Genomic DNA, 25338 nt, shown 5'->3' with positions numbered 1-25338 from the left:
AGGAGTTGGAACCATCCACCTTAGGACAGAGCCTAAAATTACAAGATTCTTTAATGCTTTCTTCAGAGGACTGCATAGGGTTATGGTTATCACCATGCAGGGATCAAAATAGACAGGACTTCAGATGGTCTGAACTGTGATAATCAGAGGTATCAATAGAGAAGAGGGTAAATGTACATCCAGAAGAGACACAAAAGATCCCACATGTTATATTTTTATCTGATTTCCTGCCTGCAGTGTCGCTGTACCCTTTCAAAGAACAAGACCATCCCACACATGATGGAATTCTGCTGAATGAAGGTGACCTCCAGCAAAGTTTGCACATTTTGTGCAGTTGGTAAATACAATCAGATTCTAAGCCAATTCCACTCACTGTCTGAGCTCAGCATGTTGGGGTGAGGACCCCTTTTCAGCACTGAATGTCCTTAAGTTACAATGAGCTTTGTCCTTATCTCTGGGAGAAAGTTTGAGGCCGTTTGCCCCACATGAATGATTCCTCTGCGACCTGCAAAGCCAACCACCAGGCAGTTCCCTCAGTTGGCTGGATACAGGTGATGAAATAAGGTCTGGCTGTAAAATGTGCACAGTTTCATTCCTTAGGGTCAGAGGAGAACTTCCTCAGGGTAAGGGTACTTGTGAACAACCTGATAAATAGCTGCTGTTTTCTTGGAAGAACAGCTCCAGGGCATGAAATATTAACTGCTTTATGGAAATAACTCCTCTATTTCATTAGCATGCTTTACTGTCTAGGTCACCTTCCTCTTTCCTTTTCCTCCCAACAGTAGAGAGGCATTGACCATCAGAGGCCCTGAACAGAACAGGGACTCATGTGGACATCTTGGACCTTTCCATACTACAGATTTGCCAGCTGGAGTCCATTGCTTTCACCTTTAATTTCATTACCCTTCAAGAGGGAAACTGTCTAAAATCCAGCCCCAAACCTGCTGTGCTCCAGCATTTATAACCTGTGCACAAGTCAGAAAGATGGTGAGGGTCTGGATCCAGGACAATTGACAAATTTCTATCTCATCTGATTGAAGAGATTAAACCTGGTGGTAGGGAGGTTGTTTTTGGCCAGGTCTCTAAGCACTGGGAGACTGTTATCAACACCAAGGCAACACAGGGCAATGTTTGGAGCTAATTAGAGCAGGCAGAGTTTGTTCGTGCTAGTTGAATGCCAACTGGGAGGTTTGGTGGGTATCCTCAAACCAAATGTGACATCTGCAGCATTTGGGTGTTCACAGCCAGCACAGTGAAGCAGCCACTTCACAGTGGAGCTCACTTCACCCCAATGCAGGCATCAGAAATAGGTCATCTGAGCTGCTGCTGCTCCTCTCCTTTCACCGTGACAGCAGACGGGTGACTAACTCAAAAGTCTGTGTCTGCACCAGCATCTCATTAACTGACAAAATGTGAAAATCACCTTGTTGATCCAAAATTCTTTTCTCATCTTGTCTCAGGAGTTGAGCTCCCTCAGGAGAAAGACACAAAGTGCCCTGGAATCCTCCACAGGCCTGCCAAGTTACTCAGAGCTTCGCACCTTGAACATCCATGGTCAGGCAGACCTTAGAGCAGCATTCCAGTGTCTAAAGGAGGCTCACAAGAGGGCTGGAGAGGCACTTCTCACAAGGGCACGGAGTGATAGGACAAGGGGAAATGGCCTTAAGGCAAAGGACAGTAGAGTTGGGTTAGATATTAGGAAGAATTTCTTTACTGTGAAGGTGGTGAGGCACTGGCACAGGTTGCCCAGAGAGACTGTTCCCATCCCTGGAAGTGTTCAAGGCCCAGTTGGACAGGGCTTGGAGCAACCTGGAATAGTGGAAGGTGGCACTACCCACAAAAGAGAGGTAGAAACTAGATGATCTTTAAGGCCCCTTCCCACCCAAACCATTCTGTGACTCTATAATTGTATGATTTGATATTCCAGAGATCCCATCCCAACCCCACCCTTCTCAGTTAATGTGCTCAGTCAATGAAAATGGTTTAAGGTTAACTGCACCAAAACAGGCCATGGAGATCTGACCCAATGGAAAGGGTACCCACCAGTGAGCTATTTATTTAATATCTCACCCATAATTTTCTGTCTTCAAGTGTCCAGCTCTGCTGAACATCTGTGCTCCCTCATTAATTCATAATTGTCCCATTTTAGTTTGCCTCATCTACAACTGCTTGGATACTGGTGTCACTGGAGTATTTGAGAACCACTGAATGTGCATTAGAAAAATGCCATGCAAAAAATCTGACAGCAATCACAGGAAATCGTGGTCTCAAAATTCTGTCCCAAATCATCAGGTCTGACTCCTGTAACAAATCTCAGCCTGTTACTCTGGCAATAATTGGAAGGATTGCACTTAATTCTTTAAGAGGAGGATTTGGGATTCATCACAAAGATGTTGGACAAAGTCCTGAGCCTCATTAGAAGCAAAGAAACGAGGCATGAACCCTTATTCTGCACTGAATGAAAGGGTCAGGTTTAATAATTTCTGCTCAAGAAGGAAAAACTCCTATTATTTTCTGTTTCTTTAGCCTGGCTGAAGCAAAATGCATTCTGTCCTTACTACACAGCTTTCATTTTCTCACTCTGAACTTGTTTCCTGAGTACCACACCGATTTTTACACTTGAACACCAACTTTTCTTGGTTAGTGGTTAGATCTAGGAATTTTCCAAGTTACTTGAGCTGAAAAACTTCTCTAAGTAGTTCCCACTACTATTTGCATTTAGAACTTCTAATTTTTTGCATTTCTATAAGTAATCCTCAAAATCCACCCATCTCAGGAGGTTTTTTTTCACTCTCAGGGTGAGGCACTACATTAGGGTCTAGGACCTGAAATGAAAGTGTTTGCTTTTAATTTCTTTGGCAGAGAATTTAGCCCCAGTTCTTGGAACATCTACATCAGCTTCCTATGAAGTGGTAAATTCAGAGCTGACTCAACAAAATTCATACAGACAAGATTAACTGTGCTTTTACTGAGCTAAAGGAGGACACTGAGCTCTGCCTTTCTGAACAGAAGCATCTGCCCAGCCCATGAAGGTAAAGAAGATGCAGAAAGGTCCCTTCTGACATGCAGCAGAAAGATTTCTAATGGTCATCTTCAACCATGGGAAGTTCACTTGGCAATTTAAGGGCCAAAGGTGGGATGGGAATAGTGGGATGTGCCAAACTGAGCATTGAAACTTGCTCACATTTGTCTCTTTTGATTTTAGATGCCTCTAATAAACGGGGATGTGCCCTATTTAAATAGTCCATGCCTAGATGAGCTCCATCACTGCCCCTGCTAAGGCTCACCTTGCCCCCTTCTCCATCATCATTCCTCAGACAGCTTCAAATTATTTGGTCCTTTCTTTTGGAAAAGGTTTTCTAGACCCCTTTTCCATTCCCATTGCTGCTCCATGCTTTTCTCAGTGTGCAGTGCCCACAAGTAAGGACAGCATCCTGTCCATGGCTTCATTGTCACAGCACAAAATGAGATTTCTTTGCATGTGCTGTACAGTTCAGGGTTAGATTTCAGTTTTTCATGTGTGACATTGCCAGCTGGTCTTCATCATCCAGGGAACCACTGGAAATACTGAATAACCAAAGACTCACCTGGGCACCACCACTGAGTGCATCCTTCTCTTCTGGCAGTTAATCAGTGCCTCTCAATATCACCTTCCATTTGATGCAGTTTTGAACCATTTTAAGGGCACTTTTCAGGGATTTTCCAATAAATTTCATATTCATCTCATCATTCATCTCGGTCATATTTCCATAACTTTATAGATAATATAAAAATTATTACTGAAATCAAGCAAGGAAATGGTATCTTGGGTAAGAAGCTCACTGCAGGGTGCACTTGTGCACTTTACAGGATTAAATAGACTTGATTCACTCCAACTACCTGGTAAGAAAAAGAAGGGAAGGAGCAAATATGGCCATGCAATAATACACTTCATTTACCAGTTCCTCAATTTTTTTTTTCCCCCCTCAGGCCAAGGGAATGATGATTGCTAATAAGAACAGGAAGGAAGTTATCTGTACTATTCAGCTGTTTTTGCATGGGGAAGTATTAAGAAACCCAGTCTAGGCATTGGTGTGTTAAGATCATTGTGGCAGTAGTCACTACATGGAAACTAAATATATCCAAGAGTTTTTCATGTTCCTCACATATTTATCTCAGCATCAAAGAAAGGAATAGTTAATATGAGCCATGATGACCCATATCCAGGATGTTTGGCAGAAAAGACTGTTCTCAGTCACTAAACAATCAATTTAAATTCTATTTTCAAACCCAGTATGGATTTTCAGGATGGATTTGTCTCATCCAGCTGGAGCTACCTAAAAGACCCGTTGTGCTGGTTTAACAGTTGTGTGCAGATGGAAGGGAGAGAGGGAGAGAAGATAAGAGTGACTCATCTGGTGGATGTAGATATACAGAAGAGGAGGTGAATCACTCTAGATGCTCTTATTGACTCTGCACTGACTCAAGGGGGAACTTTAACAACTGTACTGACCGTGCAGCTCTCTCTTGAGCTGAACTCTGTATGGACATGGTAAAGATGCTCCACTTAAGGTGTGACATTTGTGTGCCTTGTGTCAGTTCCATCTCACTTTTACAGGAAATAAAAACTGATTAAAACCTGTTTGACCTTTATAGATAATTAGGCTGAATGAAAATTTTCTGATGCTGATTTTGAGGGGGGGTATAACTCGGGCTTCCCCAAACCTCTGCCCTGCAGCAGAGCTGGATGCTGCTGTGGAGGTTGGGAAGGGCCCTTGTGGGGGCACAATGTGAGTTCACAACCTCTATTACCGTAATTTTAAGGATGCACTAGCAATATTCTGATTAACAGAATTTAGGTAGCTGCTAGAGCCACCTCCACACCCTTCCTGGGAAGGTCCATATTAAAAATTATTCCCTTGAATACAGGACTCGTGTAAGAGTGAGTAACAGCAGAAAAGTTGAATAAAACACAAAGCTTGCTTATTTCTGTGAGTTACATAGATGTTTACAACTGCTTTGAACTGGGAAGGGCTGCAGTAAGATCACAGTGTTGCCCATTCTTCAAGCTGGCTGAGAGACCAGTTTAAGGAAAGGACACTCCTCCAGACCAAATGAGTTTGTGCAGAGTTTTAAAAGCACTTACAGGATTTCAAAAAGCTCTTGTTAAACCTAGACCTAAGAAGGCTGTAGCTGTGTTTGTGGTTTACTCCATGGCAACTCCATTTCTGTACTTGTGATCTTGTGATATTGAATAAAAATAATCTTTATAATCTTGTCTGTGGTGGCCTGAGCTACGTGACAGGCTCTTTTCCTCCCAGCTCTCTGCTGAAACAGAGAACTTACCTGAGCAGCAACGCTCTGCTGATCAATGGAGGAAAGTTAAGGAGCAGCAGGTATCCCAGCACCTTCTTTTCCTTCTACATTTCCTTTAATTCTCAAGATGCCCTTTTTCTTTTTTTTTTTTCCTCTACCACTGCTCAGATACCCACTGAGTTTTCACTGCACCTCCATCCTTTATTGTCACACCTAATTCCGTTGCTAACATCTCATGTTGATCATCTAAATTATAATGCTAGTTATGTTTTTTCCCTCATAAACCCCAGTTTTTCTGTGTGCCTGGGTGCCTTTCCCCCTTGCTGGGTCTCTCTACTCTCACTGTCCCCTTCTCTATCTCACTCTACTTTGGGTCTGTTCCTTGCAGAATCTGCTCTGGGTTTTTTTTGCAGAATCATTCAGCAAACTGACTTATTTCCCAAAGCTGATCTGGCTAATTCCTCTCACAAACCATAACCGTTTTTTCTGACCTTTAAGAGGTGTAAATGCTGATTTACAGGTCTTTCTCATGCAATCTGTGTTTGCAGCATTGAGCCACCTGAAGTCACCATTCATTCCAGCACAACTGACTGTGCTTTCTATTTATTCCTGGGTAAAAACTCACCTTTTCTGATAAAACCTTAGTGGCTGTTACTCACCTGTGCTGAGGTTTACTGCCTGAAAACAAATGGCTGCATGAAAGATTGAGCTGGATGGAGAACTGCAGAAAACATCCCTCATCTCTGTGTCCATCATTAAAATAACGGTGGAATTTAATAGTTAAAGCAAGCAAGAAATTGTAGATGTTGGCAAGTAAATGCCTCCACCTCAAAAGAACAGACCCTGTATTTAATAAGGAAAGGATAAAAAGTTTGGGATTTCTTTCCAGGCAACATAATAAATATTTTTCACCAGTCCAAATGACTGCAGGGTTCAGGCAGTTGCATATCTCCAGGCATCTTGGAAAAAGGTGAAGGATTGGGGTCTAAGACTTTCAGACAGATTTTTCAGGAGTGAAACTCTCTTAAGTCCTTCAGAGGGCTTTGGCATGAGTTTTTCCTATTACACTGTTAAATATGGAAGATGATTTGATACTGAAGCACAGGCAGTAAATACTGTGGAGCATGAAGCAGCCCCGGGGTGAGCAGAGCATTTTACCCACAGCAGTTGCTTCAGAAATCTTACTTGTTCTCCATGCCCTGTTGCATTTGGATTTGAGAAGTAATCTCCTGGCAAAACCTCACAGCTGGCAAACCCTGCAGGAGGATTTGTCACCTGCATCACAAAGCTGCACAAAATCTCTCATGAAATGAGCAAAGGGAGATTTATCAGGAGAAAGGTGGCAGACTGATGGATACTGCCACAGCAGCAGTTAAAAATGTATTGCATCTATTCCTTAGCTTGCCTGTTAAGAAGATTTAATTCATTGAGGATTTATAAAGGAGAAATAAATGCCCAGCATGTCATAATCATGATAGAATATCACAGATAGTTTAAACTGTTTTTTTCTATAGTCTATCCCAATTAATTCTCTAGTTACTAACAGAAAATAATTTCTGTGTTAATGGCTGAATAAAAACTACATAAAGCGTGATACTTCCTTGGTAATTTCCATTTTTCCACTGGCATTTGCAAAAAATTCACTGAAGCATGTCACACCCAGACAATTTAGGAGCAAGGGAAACCTTTTCCAAACCTGGCAGCCTCACCCTCATGTTTTTGTTTGTTGTTTTAATCAAGCTGTCCATCCTTCAGAAGCTCAGCTGTGATTCAGGGAAACTGCACACATGCTTCCATCAAAACCAAATGCAGTATGGCTTTATCATCAGTAACAGAAGACCCCTGAAACTCAAAAGGATAAGCCATGGAACCTTTTTTTTTGCAGGTAGAGCCCACAGATGTTGCCTGAGATCCATTGCCACACACCAGACATCTATCCCACAGCCCTGGTCCATCTCTAATCCCTGTCCAGCCACAGATTTGGGGCTGAATGCCTGAACAAACCTTTGAAAGTCTTCCTGCTTCTCCTGACCTCAGCTGTAGTGAAATGTCAAAGAGCTGTGGAGCCAGGAGCTCTGATGTGTCAAACCACTTCCTATACACCATGGCATGCTCCACCACACCGAGCATCGACTTTGGTTTCCTGGATAACAAACTAATGCCTGAACAGAAAGCAGCTTTTGTTCTTTCCTGTGGAGCCAGCAAAACGATGATTTGCTGACCAAACCCCTTGCTGCACACGTGGGTGATGCTCTCAGACAGCCTCATCAGGCAGTGATCAGCTCCGTGGCTTGGCTGGCAACAGCTCATCACTTCTGAGAAACTTCACCGTCCTCAGAGGTGTGGAGAAAAGATGGGGACAAGTCCCATGGAGCTCAAGTGGCTTTTGATGTGGCTCTTGTTTGGATTCATCAAGGGGAACAGGCCAGGTAAAAGACTCTTTTTGCCTTTTGGGGAGGGAAAAAATGATTTGGGTTTTTTGGTGGTTGTTAGAGGGTGTTCACATCATCCTGACTCCTTTCAGCAAAGGAAAGATGCTAAGGAGCTTAAGGAATTTATTATTCTAAGGAAATGAGAGAAATGGGTTCTGTGCCCACAAGCTGTCAGCTGCAGAAAATCCAGAGCTTTAGAGGATATTTTTTGTCTGACTAATGTATGTATCCTCCAACCCATCACTGGAACAGTGGGCAGATCAAAGCAGCCTGAGGCAGCCCTTTGAATTTCCTTTTTCCATTTTGCTTGTAACTTTAGGAAACAAAAATAGACACTGAAATGCCAGCACCCCTGTAGGTAAAATTGATGGCAATGCTATTAGTTAAAAGGTACCATCCAAATTTGCTATGGGTACTATAGATATGAAATATTTTTTCAGCCATGCCTTTCCATCAGCAGTGCCTATAAGCTGTGAATGGAGACAGCTAATCCAATTCAGCATAATTTTACACATTTATAAATGGTGACACTGCTTAGATTTGGCTTATTTATCGTGACAAGTGGGTGCATTGAGGAATGGTCTGGTGATGCATTAGTGTATTTAAATTTAAACTGCTTTGTTCAAAGACAGGAGGAAAAAAAACCCTTCCATTCTCAGCACTCCATAAATGTGATATTTCTTTCTGTGTCTGATGATGATGTCCACGCTGAGAGGTATGAACAGACACAGCCTGAGGCAGGCTCTCAGATATGCTGGTGCTGTAACTGCTGATGGATCATCCTTAGCAGGGCTGGCAATTTTCCCCAGGGCTGGCCCTCTCAAGGGAAGAGTGTGTTGCTACTGATTAATGCAGGAAGGACCTTCACAAATGTTGAAGCCCCAGGTGATTTTATTCTCATTATTTTGCCAGTAAATGCTGCACCTTCTCCTTCCACTGCCAGATGAGGAGCCAGAGCCCAGGGAAGTGTTTGGTGCTGCGTGCAGGAGCAGCACCACGAGCTGCTCAGCCAGAGATGTGTCAGTGGGATCAGTTCTGGGATGAGTCAGGTTCCCCAGATCACACTTTCTGAATCACTCTGCCTGGAACATGTTGTGAAATTTCTTTCTGGCAGTCCTCGTTTATCAGAAACCGTTCTGGTTTTTTGGAAGAAAATCGAGGGGTGTCAGAGCAGTTGCATTTTATGCCATTTCATGTAATTTTATTCACCACTGAGTGAATTAATGCACAGGATTGCATTCCTTACTGTATCTCTAAGCTCTTCTTTCCTCAGCTTCCCATACTTATTTTCAATGTCTCTCCCAATGTTTAAATATAATATTAATATATATTTTTGTAATTTCTCCCTGCAAATAATGTGCTAAGATAGAAACACCACCTTTCACCAATTTAGGGGTTTTTAATCATGGAGACACTTAAGGCATTGTGGCTGTAAGACCTGTTGATTTAATTCCTTAGGGGGATCAACAGAGAGACCTGGGAATAGACATAAGCAAAGCAAAGGGAAAGGGGCTGGGTCAAACTGGTCAAAAATCAACCAGGCCTCAGCACATACAGTGCTTTTTTTTTTATTATTTTACTTCAGTATTTTCAGCTTGTCCCAGCACTGCAAGTTCAGTTTTGTAAATACATCCAGCCCTAGATGGTGTTTGTAAAAATGCACTATTAGGAATAAATACAAATAGAGGGAAAAGGAAATAAAAACCATTTGTTTTACAGAACAGCTTCACTAATAGTTCTCAAAGTGTTTTGAGAGGGAAAAGTCCTGGGGGACTGGGGAAGTTAAGGCATGGAATGATCATTCATTTAATAAAATTTAAACTACACCTTAGTGCTGAAAAGAAGAGAAATGCTGGTTTTCCTGTGAACAGCATCACATTTATCTCCTTTATTCTGCACAGCAGCAGTGCCTAGAAGCTGCAGGCATGGGTGAAAGCAGAAGTGAGGGTCAAACACAAGGTAAAAGCTGGTCTGTGCTCCTACAACCTTTCCATCTTGCTGTTCATCATACAGGGATACACTGAACAGATTTTCAACTTAAACCTGGAAAGGATTAAAACTCACAAAAGAAAGAAATTCATTCAAGTGAATTTCATTCACACAAGATGGGTACCAGATCTCAGTGATGTAAATGAGAGGAATTTCTTTCCCATTATACTTGCATATTAGTGCTGGCTCCCATGGAATTGAAATGCAATGCAGAATACATTAAAGTTGTCAAACACAGACAAGTGATTATTGTGAGGTCAACTAGAGAGCAAATACCTTTATAAACCTTTCAGCTACAGTGGCCTTCAGCTCAATATGCAGCTACAAGTAAAAAAATGTAAAAAAAATGTTTTAAAAGTGTGATCCTACTGAGGGAAAGCAGATATTACAGACAGATGGAGATCCTGCAGTACCTGCTTCTTCAGCTGGAGGAATTGTTAAATCCTTTTTCCTTTTATTGCAGAAAAAAATCCACTCCTTATCTACTTCTAGAAAGCCACTGCTCCTGAATTTGCTCACTGTTGCCTTCAGATTGTTTTTATTTTGGTCTCCCTACCTCCTCAATGTTCAACTTTGTCTGCCCTCTTCTCCCTGTTGCTTAAATGCTATGTTCAAAGCCCAGCTTCTGGATATTTTCTACCCACGGATTCCATTCCCTGACCTTGGTCCTGAATTTTGGAACAACGTGGCTCACTTGGTCTTTGCTCCATCTCCTCCAATGCTTCCCCCAAAACTCACATTTCCAAGTCCTTTCATGACTCTCCTCACTTCACTCCCTGTTCCTCAGCCCTGCCAAGGGAGCAGCAGCTCTCTGTCATCTGTTGCTTTTTCTTGATGTTCTTGATTTGTTAAAGCGTGAGCCTTCCCACAAAGAATATATAACCCTCTCTATGTGGAAAAATACTTCATTCATGACGTCAGAAAAATCATTGCCATGTGCAGAAAATTTCCCTCTTACTCTTGAGATCTCCAGGGCAAAGTTCCATGACCATGCTAAGTCCCTAAGTCAGGTGAGATGAGTCCTTAGGGCATATTTGAAATCAAAATTTCCCCACTAGACCTTTTTTCCCACTTTTCCAAGACTGGGGCCCACACTTGTCAGACCATTCAGTTATTTTCAGAGAGGATATTCTCTACTGCTCTTTCAGCCCTACAAAAGGCAAGGCTGAAAAAATTCCAGACAAAGGAAAGAATCTGTATCTCGGCTGTTGTTTAAAAAGACAATTTTTGTTTCTTTTTAGATGAAAATATCAAAGACATGTGTGTTACTGAGATTGTCTGTTTAAGCAGAAGTGTCACACACCAAAACAAGGCTTTCATGTATGATATTCTCAAAACTTGGCTCTGTGTTCTGCTATAAAACCATGTGCCATGGTTACATTCAGAGTCTGAGCTCTGTGGCTTTACCACAGAACCAAGGATGTTATAAACACCCAGAAACAAAAACAAATGTTCCCTAATCTTTACTTATGCACTTTCTATGCAGCACACTGTGCCCAGGCTAGTTTTCCTTCCTCTTCCTTTGCTAATGTTCCCTCTTCCAATTCCACATTTGGAGTTCAAGTCCCCAGCCCAGCCTCTCTGCTAGGGCAGGTGTGAGATCCATCAGTGCATCAGGTAAACCCCTCTGATTATCAATGTGAGCATGGAAGAATGTTCTTCCACCACTGCAGCTGATAAAAAGAAAGAAGCACCTTAAAGCTTTGCTTTGGAGAAGGTAAATTAGGTGTCTGCTGTGCTCTTGAGAGGTTTGCCCAGCTCCACTTCTCACAGAAGGAGCTAAGAAGGCACATTCCTGAGCATAAATTATGCTGAGCATGAGAAAGCTTAATCCACTGTGCAACATGCTCTAGCCTTGCTGTACATGGAATTTTTTTGCATTGGATTCCACTGCCTAGGTCAATGCAAACAGCTGGTCAGCAGGATTAAGTCAAGAGGTAAGAGAAGTGCATTTCTCCCAAACCCAGTTTTCTGTGGTCCTAGAGCTCCTGACAGTTCATATTTCACTTTATTTTACACTGTTTTTTGAACAGAGAAAGTTTGCTGGCACAGCAAACTCAGCAGGGAATGAACTGCCAGATCCTTAGAACAGGACATTCTTGTTCTCCACTGCTGGAAATATTCAAACCCACTACATCCCCCCAAGGCTGGTCTCTCCTCCACTGCTGTTTCTATTAAAACTTGTGCCTGGTCATTTCATCTGCATTGTATTTCTGCCACTTACTGCAGATTCACTCTTACTCAATTTTTTAAAAAAATAATCTCTCTATAATCTCAGGAACAGTTAATTATAATCTCATGGGAAAACTACAATAAAGTTGGGGTCTGTACCCCAAGCCCACCTTTGGGATCTATTCCCATCTTACAAATTCACATAAGCCATAAATTACATTAATGGGGGAAAGAATCATGCAGAGCTGAGGGTTGCTTGTTAAAGGAACCTTTGGGGATAAGTTTTGAAGTAAGAAAAAGTTCATTACCATTTTAGTCCTGTTGTTGGTATCAATTCCTTCGCTTTGCCTGTATCAGTTTCATCTTCATGAGACTGCACCATTTAGAGAGCCCAGTTTCTCACAGCACATAAATCCCCAGGGCTGATTTAACTTTTCAGGCACAGCTGGGGAAATATCTTCATTTTCACCTGGTTTGGTTTGTTGTTGTCTCTGGGGAGAGGTGCTCCTCATCTCTGAGCTGGGCAGGTGTGTGCAGTGCCTGGTTTCTTCTACTGCTTCTGCCCAAAACTTCAGAGCATTCAGTTTCCTACCAATCCCATCCTACTGCCTTTGTAGTAAGGGGAAAATTGTCCTATTTTTGCACCTTGCTGCTTTAACTTGAGATCAGAATAATGTCAGTGCTGGTGACACACAGCCACGTGACAGAGGAAGTTCTGAGTTTAGGTTAGTGTGGCGTGACTCACTGTCTGTGTTTTACCTAGCACTAAAAATACCTGTTACAAATTTTCCCCACTCACTTCTTGTGGACTAAAGGTGTTGTTTTAAAGCCTCATCTCTCACTGCTCTGCCAGCTCAGACATGGAAGAGAAACAGGAGGGAGGGTTTCACGAAGCCTGGTACTGCCAGCACACCCACCAAGAGCAGTTTTGTGGTTGGGTGAGTAACATAGGTGAATGGGAAACGTGAGGGAAGAAATCTGAAGGAGCTGATGCTGATTTAGATGCTGGGTTTCTTTCCCTCCAGTATCTCCTGTGTGATATCTGACAGCTCGTGTGGAAATCCCAGTGGTGCCCTAAGACATCTCAAATGGCATCAGACACCCCAGCTCACACTTATCTGTTGGCTCAGATGACAAGGCTTGCAGGTCTCAAAAAGCTTTTCAAACTTAATTTAGGGAACACTCCAGCAGAACCAACAACTACTTTTTAATTTTCTATGTTTCATGGCTGTCTATTGTCTCAATACACAAGTCTCTTAATTCCAAAGTTTGTCTCCATCCATTCCATCATAATAATTGAAATCACCTCTAGAACTTCCACAAATGCTGCAGGCACCAAAAATCCATGAATATGGGAAGAAACAGAAATTCCTATCTGCCTTAGGAGAGCTAAATGTTCTCATAATTCTGCAAGTGACAGAAAGGCTAAATTCCCTGTGAACACAATTACACCAGCCTATCTGTTTGGCCCATTTACTTCCTTTAAGTGCAGAGAAATGGAGTCCCAGGACACTTCTGGGGTGTGGGAAGTGAGAATAGTTGGTAGGGGCTGATGAATTTTGTGAATGAGGGAATGAGAGAACAGTGAGCATCAGGATAGCAAGAGAAGGAAAGAGTGGCTCATGAGAATGAGAAATTGGAATAAGTGCAGAGGGAAAATGAGGAGGCAAACAAAACATCAAGACATCTCAAGGTAATGTGAGGGCAGTATTTCAAACCAGTAATAGCTGGAGTGCAATCCTGGAGAAGCTGAGAAAGGATGCAGAACCCAGGGAAAGCTGGGCTGTGCAAAACACCACAGCCTGTGAGGTAGGTTATGCCCAGATGTGCTGGCCTTTTAAAAGATTGACATTTTCATATCATGCCAGCTCAAACAAGTTGATTGGCTAATTATCAGCAAGGTGCAAAACAACAAAAACCCCCCAAAACAAAGCTAACCTTCCCTAAAGACGTAAAAAGTCAGAAATCTGGTGAAGAAAAAGAATCTACCCTGCCATTTCCTACTCCCTGGATTCTTCCAATCCCTTTGGCTGGATTCTTCCAATCCCATTCACACAGCAAGGATGTTGATTTTTTTAGGGGCAAACCATGTAGTTTCCTTGGGCACAAAGATGGAATGAAGTTTTAGGCACAATTCACTCCAGAGGTCAGAATGGTCCTGACCTCACCAGGTCTGCATCCTCTCTGCAGTTTTCCCAAACTATTTGAAGAGGTGCCATGACATGAAACTGAAGAAAGACATGGAGATGCTGGACCAGGTCCAGAGAGGGGAGTGGAGCTGGGGAAGGGTCTGGAGCACAGGTCTGATGAGGAGAGGCTGAGGGATCTGGGGGAGCTCAGGCTGGAGAAAAGGAGGCTCAGGGAGGATCTTTTCACTCCCTAAAACTGCCTGGCAGGAGGGTGTATGGGTTACTTGCTGAGTGCCTACTTTTTCTAGAAAGAGGAGTTAAAACCACATAAAGAGAAGCACTTCTGAAGATATATAAGGTATTTTGAGACAATTAAGAGCAATTATGGGAAAGGATATTTTGCAATGTCTGTATACATTCACAGCTCCTCCCAGTGTGAGGACTGGTACAACAATAAACCCAAAAGTTGACAGCTTTGATCAAACACATTGGTGAGAAGTGCTGGAGGAGAAGCTAGTGTTTTAAAGGGTTGCAAAGGAGAAGGTTCTTGAAAAAGGGAGCAAAATATTTTATGTGACAATGAAGCAGTTAAAAGTCAAAGGGAGGCAGGCACAAGGTCACACCAAGACCTGGGAAATTCCTCTTCCAAAATTCTTTTTGGATTGGAGAAAGGAATATGGTTGTAAAGGTCAAAGAAGATACTGCAGTTATTTAGATGTGAGAAGACAATAACTTGAGCAATGTGGATGAAATGAAAAGGCTGAATCCAAGAAAGCTTGTGTGTGATCCAGCTGCAATGTGGATGCTCACCTTCTCCCAAGTGCACCCTTTCTGCACAATCCCTGTCTGATGTGTGCAAGTTCAGAAGAACCCAACATCTGATCATCAATTAAAAGAATGTTTGCCCTTTATGATGAGTCGGTTAAATGTTGTGGGTTTTCTTAAGAAGAGACTAATGAGTTATAGGTTGGAGTGCCTTATGCTGAGATTCAGATCTGCAGTCTGCTTCAAAGAGGCTTTTGAAGTCTTGAGGGAAACAAGCTTTTAGCTTTCAGGGAAAGTGAGAGTACATGATCTCAACTTGCTGCTGATCTGATAACTCTTTAATTTTAATCACCCTGACAGTCTGTGGTAAATCATGTGGTTAACTATTTCGGGTGCAGTCGCTTCTCTCAAAGCCACAGTCTGATGTCGTTTACAAGGCAAATCCTTTGATTACACAAAGGTACAAGGGGATTAAAACAACCCTTATGCAGATTAGCTGTTGGACTGCTCACATACCTTTCATTGTTGCCTTCTTCAAACTTTGTGACTTACTAAACAGCAAGACAATGTAAAGTAAAAAGGGCAGAAAATATCAAAGTGAGGAAATGAAAGAAAAGGGCATTGCATGGCTGGAGCAGGGTTGAGTCACTGTTGGTCTTTCAAGGACAAACCACTTTGGGAGTCAAGGGCAGACACCAAATGATGAACAGCTATCAGGGACTCGAGGGCCTTTTGCAGTCATTCCTGCTGGTTGCTAAGGCTGCATTAATTATGGCTGCAGGAAGTGTGAGGATATGGTGAGTAGGGAATTTCAGTCCTGATAGCTGTTGCTGTTGTGCATAAGCATAAAGGACCACGGATCGTGCATCCAAAGATCCAGTGTGCCAGACCTGGTGCAACCAGACTATTTGATCCTTTAATTTCTCAGCCTTTAGCCTTAAATAGTGATTAAGTAGTGCCTTTATCAACCTCTGGGTCCCCAGCTCAGCTTCAGCAGGCTTTTTGAGTGCACTGAAATGATCTAACTTAATTAGTTCAAACTGATTGAGAAGTATATTTATATATGATTTGCTGATGACACAACACTTCACGTCTTTGTTTTGGGACAAGTTATATTTAGGTTTGCAAACTTATTTCACAGTAAGCTGCTCTTTGCTGTCCTCAGACAGATCTGAGAGTCTATGCCCATTCCCAATGTTTGCTTATAGATGATTGCAACTTTTAATTGTTACTTTTGCCTATTGTGCCTCACCCCATAGACTGAGGGCTGCACACTCTGGTGGTGGTAGTTGCTGTCCAAAACAATTATGTACAGCTTCATTAAGAAAATTTTTATATTAATGTATAGCCGTGATATTTTCTGAAAAATCTTTTCCTTAGGATTTTTTCTCCTGGGAAGCTGAGAGGCCTCAGGAGCAAAATGTAAACAATGATTGTCTGCTGCTGTGGGATGCAACAGGTGGAGCTGGGATTGGTCTCATGTGGTTGTCTCTAATTAATGGCCAATCACAGTCCAGCTGTCCAGACTGTCTGGGTCAGAGACAAACCTTTGTTATTCATTCCTTTTCTATTCTTAGCCAGCCTTCTGATGAAATCCTTCCTTCTATTCTTTTAGTATAGTTTTTAATATAATATATATAATAAAATAATAAATCAAGCCTTCTGAAACATGGAGTCAACTTTCTCATCTCTTCCCTCATCCTGGGACCGCTGCAAACACCGTCACAATAATGATTCTTCATGAAGAAAATGTTTCATGTTGTCCATCTGCTGGACATGTCTGGTATTGAGAACAGGGCAGTCCTTGATCCATAAAGTAAAATGCCAGGCTGTCCTGATTCTCAGGCTTTCTATTTGCAGGTGAATGCCCACACCTTCCACCGACTGAATTTGCTGATGTCACTGCTGACATGTATCCACCACTGACCAAACTGTACTATGAGTGTGACCCTGGCTATGACAGAAGACCTGGTGTATACCTAGGAATTCAGTGTAAGATTGAACAGCAGGGTGCTGTTTGGAAACACCAACCATTTCAATGCTTTGGTGAGTGAGTGTTGGTTTTTTCCTATACATAGAGGTGTTTCTCCTCCATGTGTAACCTCGTATAAAACATTAACAAAAGATCTTTTGTGTTTATTTTTCTCAGTTGGAACTTGAAACAGTTTTATCCAACCTCTAGAAGCTTGGGTGCTCTGGCCATTTCTTCTGGTATTTGTCCTGCTGTAACTCAACAAATATCACTTCTCCACAGATATGAAAAATTTGTCGTCAATGGGTCCCATGATGGAGTTAGAACTTACACAGAAGCCAGAATTAGAACCAATGCACACTGCACCCCAGAAGCAAGAAGACCTTTCAGAGTCCAAACAAAAGGGTAAATAAGAGCTCATTCTATACTTCTCCTGCTGATTTCCATGGAAGTAGTGTAAAAAAGATGAATGATATTTAATTATTTTGCAGGCAGAGGGAAAGAAACTGTTTCTGTAATATCTTGACTGAATAAGGTGACACAGTATAAGCAAATGAGTATTTGGCATCCTAACCAAGAATTAGAAAGGCTTGCTATGTCCTGCCTGTCTATATTTTCTAAGAACACAAGATTTTCAAGAACAGAAGCAGCACACAAAATCTGTCTGCTTTAACCATGTGCTGCCTTGTGCTCCCACAGATTTCTGTGGTCCTCCCAAGACTATTCCACATGCCTCCATAAGGCTGCCCCAACGGCATTACGTGGGACAAGTCTTACATTTCAAATGCCAGACAGGTTATGATAAGAGACCCCCCACCTTTGGCAGCAGGACGTGCAAGGAAGTGAATGGCAAAATCTTCTGGACCCCCCTTGATATGAGATGCACCAATGACAGCAACCAGTGGCCACCACAGACCATTGGGCCAGGTAAGATGGTTGTGATTCCACCACAGCAATGTCCTGACCTGCTCAGGGGGGGTTCAGACCCCCCAGCTGTCCTGGGGAGAGTGGGGGCTTCAAAAAGGTTTCCTAAAGAAGCTCTGCTACTGAGGGGAAGAAAGAACTCCCTTGTGTGTTTAAACACCTTCACAGAAAGGGGTTGAAATGAAGGCAAATCCTTCCTTAGCATCAGATTTTGTCAACAGTTTAAATTTAAGGAATCACTTCATCCTGCAAGTTCTGTTGATGGCAAATCAGATGTATTTGTATAAAAAGGAGTTGTTTATTAAGACAAATGAACAGGAGGTAACACACAAAAGACTTTCATCAGAATTACTTACTACACAGTATAAAATTAAAATAACTACTAGCAGATTATAGCATAATATAAAACTGTATCAAGATGCCTATATTAAAACCAACAAAAAGAAGTATTATTGATTAGGAGTCAAATATAACTTACCACTGAAATGATCATAATGTACACAGCCAGATTCCTTCACTCAGTTCCTTGGGAAGTAACTATGAAATAAGTGTCCCTACTCATGGGAGAAACCCCACACATTTCCAGGAAAATGCACAGATTTCTGCTTTGTGAAAGCTTGCTGTGGCTTTTATATCTGTAAAATGAATGACTGTCAGTGAGAAATTCAGTCTGTTTTGTCATTCCAGCCCTTGTGATCATACCAGACCACTGCACACACTGTTTCAGCATCAGCCCAGCACCTTCTCCCCTATTTCACAGATCTATTCCCCTGTGGTGCCTGGTTCAGAGCGTTCCTGGTGCAGAAGTCACAATTTTGTGCCTGGTCTTTTTCATCATGACACCATTGAAAATTTCAGATAAAAGAATTTCTTGCTATGATAGATATAGCCCATCAACAAACCAGTCCTAGAAAATAATACAGCCTATTGGAATTACATCTATTTAAAAATTACAAATATTTTAGAGTTCTTAAATTGGGATTGTGAAAAACATGGGACTGGATAACAAATGAAGCCCCCTTGGCCTTTAATTTAATGAAACAGTAATTCCAGCTTCCTGCAAAATGCTCCCAAACCTCAGGAAGGTCAGGTCCTTGCAAATAGAACACCAAATGTTTATTCCCTAAAGCGTTGCCTTTGTATTTGTTATGATCTGATGTCTGTAATGAGGCTGGAACTTTCTCAGTTCTCCTTCAGCATTCAGCATAACAAATTTATCAAGAAACCACAATTATAGGATGTCTTGTTAAAAATCTTGTCTTGTTAGGACAAGTTCAGACCTTCCTTTTCATGATAAGAGAGAAATTGAATTCATTTCTTGCACCAGGGAAGGTTTAGCTTACATTTCTGGACAAAACCAGGTGCTGGTTGAAACCATGTTTTCAGGTACTAGCTTGAAAGTCATCCTTCCACTCTTATATGAAGTAAAGATCTTAGATGGATCCCATTCTAGTTCACTTTATGCCCACCATTAACAGGCATCAGGTCAGCAGATATGTTGATATCCAGGCTGGAAAGATCTGTTGATGGCCAAGAAACAAACATGGCAATTTTCAGACTCCACCCTTGGAATGAGCTGGCTCTTTGCCTGATTCTGTCCTCATCACTGCTCTGGTGCTCTTCATCAGAAGTGCAAATCGATACAAAAATCAAGAATTTCTCTCTCTCCATAGGTTTGAATGTTCTGTCCTCTTTCCCTTCCTCATCAGGGACACTGCCAGTGACAGGTATGCCATTTTATTAAAGACTTCACCACCCAGAGCACTTAGCTGGTTTTTCAGTTTGTTGTTCTATTCCAAAGAGATCCATTTCTGTTAGAAGAGCTACTAAATATGCTGCAAGACAAATCTATATCCATGTATTGTGTGAGAAGTTAGTAAAGAGAGTATAAACAGATTGTCTAAGCATTTAAGCTTCTATAAAGAAGTTTTCAAATATTTGTAAGGAACATAAAAGAAAATAGATCAACCAAAGGTCTGTTTTTTTCAATGGAGCCATTTTCAGATTCTTCTCTGAGACTTTCTGTGAATTCAGTGAATCCCTTCAACTGGAAAAAAAAAAGCAGAAAAAAAAAGTAAATATTTAAATGCTGAGGTTTTTTCGTATTTTCAAAAGAATAAAAAAATATGGGCAAATAGAACATTTCTTCACATCTACACCAGTGCATTTAGATCAGTCTGAAGAGATTTTCTTCTCCCCCTTCCCCATCTTCCACTCAGCCATTAGCTGATGAAATAGAAATTATGTCTGACTGTGCTCATGCTCAACACTTTGCACAAGGGCTCTTGATTCCAGCTGGAGTCTGTTGAAAACTGTAGTGCACATTATGGTGAGAAGGAATAATGGAGTGAGATAAAGGGAAGGAGGAGTTTTGCAAACTCCTCCAGAGACCACAACATCAGCAGTCCTTGGTTATTTGACTGTGGTCAATCTCTAGTTGGTTGGGTCCTGGGAGCAATGGGGAAATATGGAAAAATTCCTGCCTCTGGGCAGAGGGGCAAGATGAGACCCTATCCCTAATCTTGCCTGTTTCTCCTAGTTGGAGTAAATGTAGTAATTAAGAAAACTCCAGGTGCTAACCATGTTGATTTTCGGGTTTTACAGCTATCTGGTTTGTTCTGCTTATCATTCCCACTGCCTTTGTGTGACTCACCAAGCAGCCAATAAGGTGAGTGGGGCAGAATGAGGAAAATGTGAAATCTAACCAAAAAATCTCTAGGGGTGGAAGAGTTATCAACTGGATCAGCCTCTCTGTATGGTACTGCTTAGATTTCTGGACATCTTTTGTGTTAAATATGACCCTGGATTTTGGGATTGTCTGATTCAGCTGGTAAATACTGGCACAAGAAAACGAGGAATCAGAGCTTTTGAAATCAAAAAATTTCAGAACAAGTTGCTCAGAGAGGTTGTGGACTCCTCATCCCTGGAAGTGTCCAAAACCAGGTTGCATGGAGTTTGGAGCAACCTGGGATAGTGGAAGGTGTCCCTGCCCATGTCAGGGGGATGGAATGAGATGGGTTTTAAGATCCCCTCCAACCCAAATCATTCTGTGATTGTGTCATTCTAAAAAGCAGTCTTGGTCCCAGCCATTGTGGAACTGAGAATGGTAGTTCAATTAATGGGTGGGATATTAGCTCTGTGGGAAAATTAAGGTTAACTATGCAAATATGTTGTTTCAGATAGATTATGCAATCAGTTTTTTCTCTCTGGCCAAACTGTGGGAAGTCTGGGGGAGCATCTGCCACCACAGCCACATAATTCTGTTTCTTACATCCCCCTAATTTCAGAGTTGTGTCATGACAACTTTGCACTTCAGATTTATTTCAGTCTGGCCTCCTCCCTGTTTCTGTTACTACACTGAGATGCACCAAGGCTGTTCCTGTTCACAGGCTCCCCTGCCTAGTTAAGCCAAGATGTTCCTATTTAACATTTGGGAATTCTCCTCCTCTCTCTTTGCCAATCCTTATCCCTGTTTCTCTTCATGTTCCTTACTAATCACTGCTGCTTCTTAGCTGAATGGGGATTTTTCTTGAAAAGTGGGAAGGGAGCACCTTGTGAAACCACATTAGAAGTGGATTTTTGTCAATTCATGGCTGGATAAAGCCATATAAAGTGTAAACAATGCTTTGAAACGTGCTTTAGTGAAGATAGTCAACCGTGGTGCAGATTGCCTGGGCCATTGTAGGATTTCTGAAAACGTGCTATGTGACAAAGTGTCGAGAATGATCTACATGGTACTGGCTCTGTGGTGGAACAAAAGTGGAATAGCCAATGCCAGATGAAAGAGTAACTGAGATCCTTAATGGTGTCATCTGCAAAAAATACTCTGCTGTTTCTCATAGTAAATATAAAAGAAGCCATAGAAAACCTGCTTCATCCCACCTGTAATAAAGTGTTTTTCCTGTTGTAGGGAAGACTTCTGAGGGAATTGTGGCATTCAGATGCAAACTCATGAAATTAATGACTTGCCACAGAAGAAACCAGATTGCACCAGTGACCCCAAGACCAGCAGTGGCAAACGAAGAGGAAGCCTGGACACTCAAATCCATTGTGTGAAGGTGGCAGATGATGTTACAGCTCAACTCTTATGGGGACAGCATGACTTTCCACCTACAGTGTGGGATTCACATTCTCTGAACCTGAGAAAAGCAGTGAGAGAAGCAGAGAAAGGAATTATCAAAGCAATTCTCGTTTCATTTGCTGCTCCTGTGCTGTGCCAAAGTAGAATGCAATATGGAGATTGCTTACCCACAGTGATGGTGTTTTGTTTCCTTGGCCTGTCAGGGCCAGGTGTGTGTGCAGACTGTGGGTCAGCAGACAGTCACGAGATGCTGGGCAGTTGAGTTGAGTGCTTAGTGCAGATTCAGTTTAGATGTAGTGAAATATAGACTAATATAGTATAATAAAGTAATTAATTAGCCTTCTGATAAGATGGAGTCCTCCTCGTCATTCCTTGCAGACGTTGGGCAAAAATATCACTGACACTGCAGAGTGCTGGTAGGAGGACTGCACCCCATCACTGACTGCTGGGGAAAGAGCCCTGCCTGAAACTGCTTCCCAAACCCACTTCTCCTCCTCCTACCACGCAGCAGATGTGTTTCTAATATAACTGCAGCCCCTCCCAAGCCACCAGGAGTACATATGGACCATTCTCCCAAGCACACTAAATGGTGCCACTGTCATTTCAGCCCACACACCATCCTCCTCACAAACAGAGCAGCTTTGCTGGACACCTGATGTCCCCCTGCCTCTTCCCCACCCCGGTGGGTCAGCTGCACTTTTCTCTTTGTTCCCCTTGGAAATTAAAAAACCCCTTCACCCCAGCTGAAAATCTGACTGGACTCCCTCATGGTTTACTATATACATGCATTCCTCATCACTCCCCTCTTCCCAATTATTTTGGACTTGTGCCTTCCATGACAGTTCCTACATCATTCCTCCAGCTCAGACAAGGATGATGCAGATCGTGGCAGCCAATTAATTTGACAGCTCCTTTCGTAGATGCAGAGAGTCAGAGAGCCCAGCACAAAGGCATCTGAGGACAGGCTCAAGCACACATAATACTTGACATGTTCTTGTATTATTGGGAATTTGCAATGTCTGGATATTCTTCTGCCCCTTTTTAGCCACGCTCAGCTGGGTAAGATGGGTTTCACCTGGATGAATGCACGTATCTGTGTCTCAGGCAGGCAGTGGGGAGGAACAAGTCCCTTTGGAGAGCAGTTCTTATCACCTTATTGCCTATATAATAATAATAATAATAATAATAATAATAATAATAATAATAATAATAAGAAGAAGAAGAAGAAGAAGAAGAAGAAGAAGAATATATAATACATATATTATTATTCTGTAATATATGTATGTAAATATGTATTTATTTATACACACACAGAGACATATAGTTATACTCAGGGTCTTGACCAGTTTCTCTGCATTGACTTTTACAGTGCCCAGATTGACCAGATTAACTATAGATGCTTACATGGCATATGACAAAAGCCAAATGGGATGGATCCCTTCCTTATAATTCAGAAGACAAGTCTATGAGGAGTGGCTGAGGGAGCTGAGATTGTTTATCCCAGAAAAAAGCAGGCTCAGGAGAGACTTTATCGCTCTCTGCAACTCTGGTGGGGGCCTGCCCCTTCTCCCAGGGAACCAACGACAGGATGAGAGGACACAGCCTCAAGCTGCACCAGGGGAGGTTCAAACTGGACCTCAGGAAGAATTTCTTCACTGCAAGGGTGGTTAAGCATTGGAATGGGCTGCCCAGGGAGGGTGTGGAATCACCATCCCTGAAAGTGTTCAAGAAATGACTGAATATGGCACATGGTGCCACAAGGGGTCAAAGATTGGACTCAATCATTCTGGAGGTCTTTTCCAACCTAATTGATTCTGTGATTCTGTGCATGGCCCTCCACTCTGAATGAGAAGGAGGGTTTGAAAAGTACAGGCAGCAAGAGTAAATAGGAAGCCATTTCCTCTTCCTCCTTCCTCCTTTTCTTCTGAGAAGGTCCACAGGCTTGGATGGCAGTAAAGAAGACAAACCCTGAAGAGGTCCATGTTGGAAGGGAGGGAGTAGCCATTCACACAGGCAGTGGGTATTCAAAGAGAAACTCTCCATTTGACAGTGCTGTCTTCTAGATGACTTAGAAACATAAAAACACAATTTGGTTTTAAAAGAGGGCTTTGAATTTATGACAGATATGAAAGTACCTGTAAGTTTAATGTGTGCTCTGCAAACAGAGATGTGTTCTAAGACTGGTTCTCAGATTTCAATTTTATGAGTTTACCTGGCATATAATGCTTTCATATAGAATATTCTGGCACCACCATTGTCACTGAGAAATTTTTATGTACATATATAGGAGTGCTCCTCTTGTGCCACATGAGCAGGAGAGTGTGTGTTACACACACTGGAGTGATGTGTGTTACTGCACTTCATGGGGTAAAGATGGGCAGGTTTGGATTCTCTGCAGCCATATTCCAGGGTACACACTGAGACAGCTGGGGGTGTTCAACCTGGAGAAGAAATGACTCCAGGGAGACCTTGGTGCCACATCCAGTGGTACTAAAGATCCTCCAGGAGAACTGGAGAGGGAATTTGGACATAGGCATGAAGTGACAGGACAAGGAGGAATGGTTTCCCACTGCTAGAGGGTTAGATGGGATATTAGGGATACATTCTTAACTGTGGGGGTGGTGAGGCCCTGGCAGAGGCTGCCCAGAGAAGCTGTGGCTGCCCCATCCTTGGAAGTGTCCAAGGCCAGTTTGGACAGGGCTTGGAGCAACCTGCGATAGTGGGAGGTTCATGGCAGGGAGTTGGAACTGGATGATGTTTCATGTCCCTTGTAATCCAAACTATTCCATAATTGAATGAAGCCCCAGGAAGTGTTTTTACCCTTTTCCCATAATAGTACAGCTGCTTTAAACAAGTTTTCTGCAGCTGTTAGAAGAAAATGATGTCTTATGTTAACCTGGAGTATGTGCATGTGTATTTACAAGGGCTGGCTTATGCATTCCCAAACTATGTGGTCAATGGCTCATGTTCTGCCTTCCTCACCTGTGCTCACTGATAATCACAATCTGTCTGATCCTCTGAAACTGCTGTTTTCTGAAGACTTCTTATGCTTGAAACTGGAAGACACTCAGCAGCCAAACATTCTCCTCATTTTTTTCTTATCTTTTTTTTCTCTCAAAAATCAAGGTAAAACCACCTGCTTTTAAATCTTTTTACATATCTAAGATCCAGAGTTTACCTAGACACAAAGTGGTTGTGGGTAGCCATAGACAATAAACTCCCCCATCCATATAAACCATCAAGGGAAGGACAGAGATAAATCACTGCTCCTAGCAGTTACTCCCTGAAGGATGGAGGCAGTGCAACCTGTTTACTTCCAGCTCAGAACCACTGGTTCAGCCTTCTTGAGCTTGCAGGTTTTTCTATCATATTTATATCACACAATTTCATTTGGTTTGGGCTTTGAATATTTTGTGAAGATAGTGGGAAAAAATGTAACTTCATGTGAAAAGAAAAACCAAAGGATGCCAACTTGCACTCACAAGGTACAGTACTGCCATTGAATGGTGTTGGCATTTTCTGGACTTCTTCAGCAGCTGATGTAAAACCCCTCAAACCCACTGGCACAGCAGAACCATC

At 42.2% G+C, this 25338-nt stretch overlaps 1 protein-coding gene across 1 annotated transcript; it reads left to right on the top strand.

The window, feature by feature from the left end:
• Positions 1–7603: 7603 nt before the first annotated feature.
• Positions 7604–21682, top strand: LOC311154080 (interleukin-2 receptor subunit alpha-like). Its single transcript, XM_084206265.1, has 7 exons — positions 7604–7724; positions 16643–16828; positions 17037–17159; positions 17454–17681; positions 19352–19405; positions 20283–20346; positions 21589–21682. Exons 1-6 carry the CDS (start codon positions 7649–7651, stop codon positions 20324–20326), a joined length of 711 nt encoding a protein of 236 aa, XP_084062391.1. The 5' UTR covers positions 7604–7648; the 3' UTR covers positions 20327–20346; positions 21589–21682.
• The last annotated feature ends 3656 nt before the right edge of the window (positions 21683–25338 follow it).

This window comes from Fringilla coelebs (genome assembly GCF_963513975.1).
Source record: "Fringilla coelebs genome assembly, chromosome: 5".
NCBI lineage: Eukaryota > Metazoa > Chordata > Aves > Passeriformes > Fringillidae > Fringilla > Fringilla coelebs.
This window is presented reverse-complemented; position numbering and strand designations above follow the sequence as displayed.

Excerpts from the sequence above, each read along its gene's own strand:
- LOC311154080 (XM_084206265.1), top strand. The coding sequence starts at position 7,649 with ATGGGGACAAGTCCCATGGAGCTCAAGTGGCTTTTGATGTGGCTCTTG. Across the intron at positions 16,829-17,036 it reads CCAACCATTTCAATGCTTTG|ATATGAAAAATTTGTCGTCA; the intron begins GTGAGTGAGTGT and ends ACTTCTCCACAG. Across the intron at positions 17,160-17,453 it reads TTCAGAGTCCAAACAAAAGG|ATTTCTGTGGTCCTCCCAAG; the intron begins GTAAATAAGAGC and ends GTGCTCCCACAG.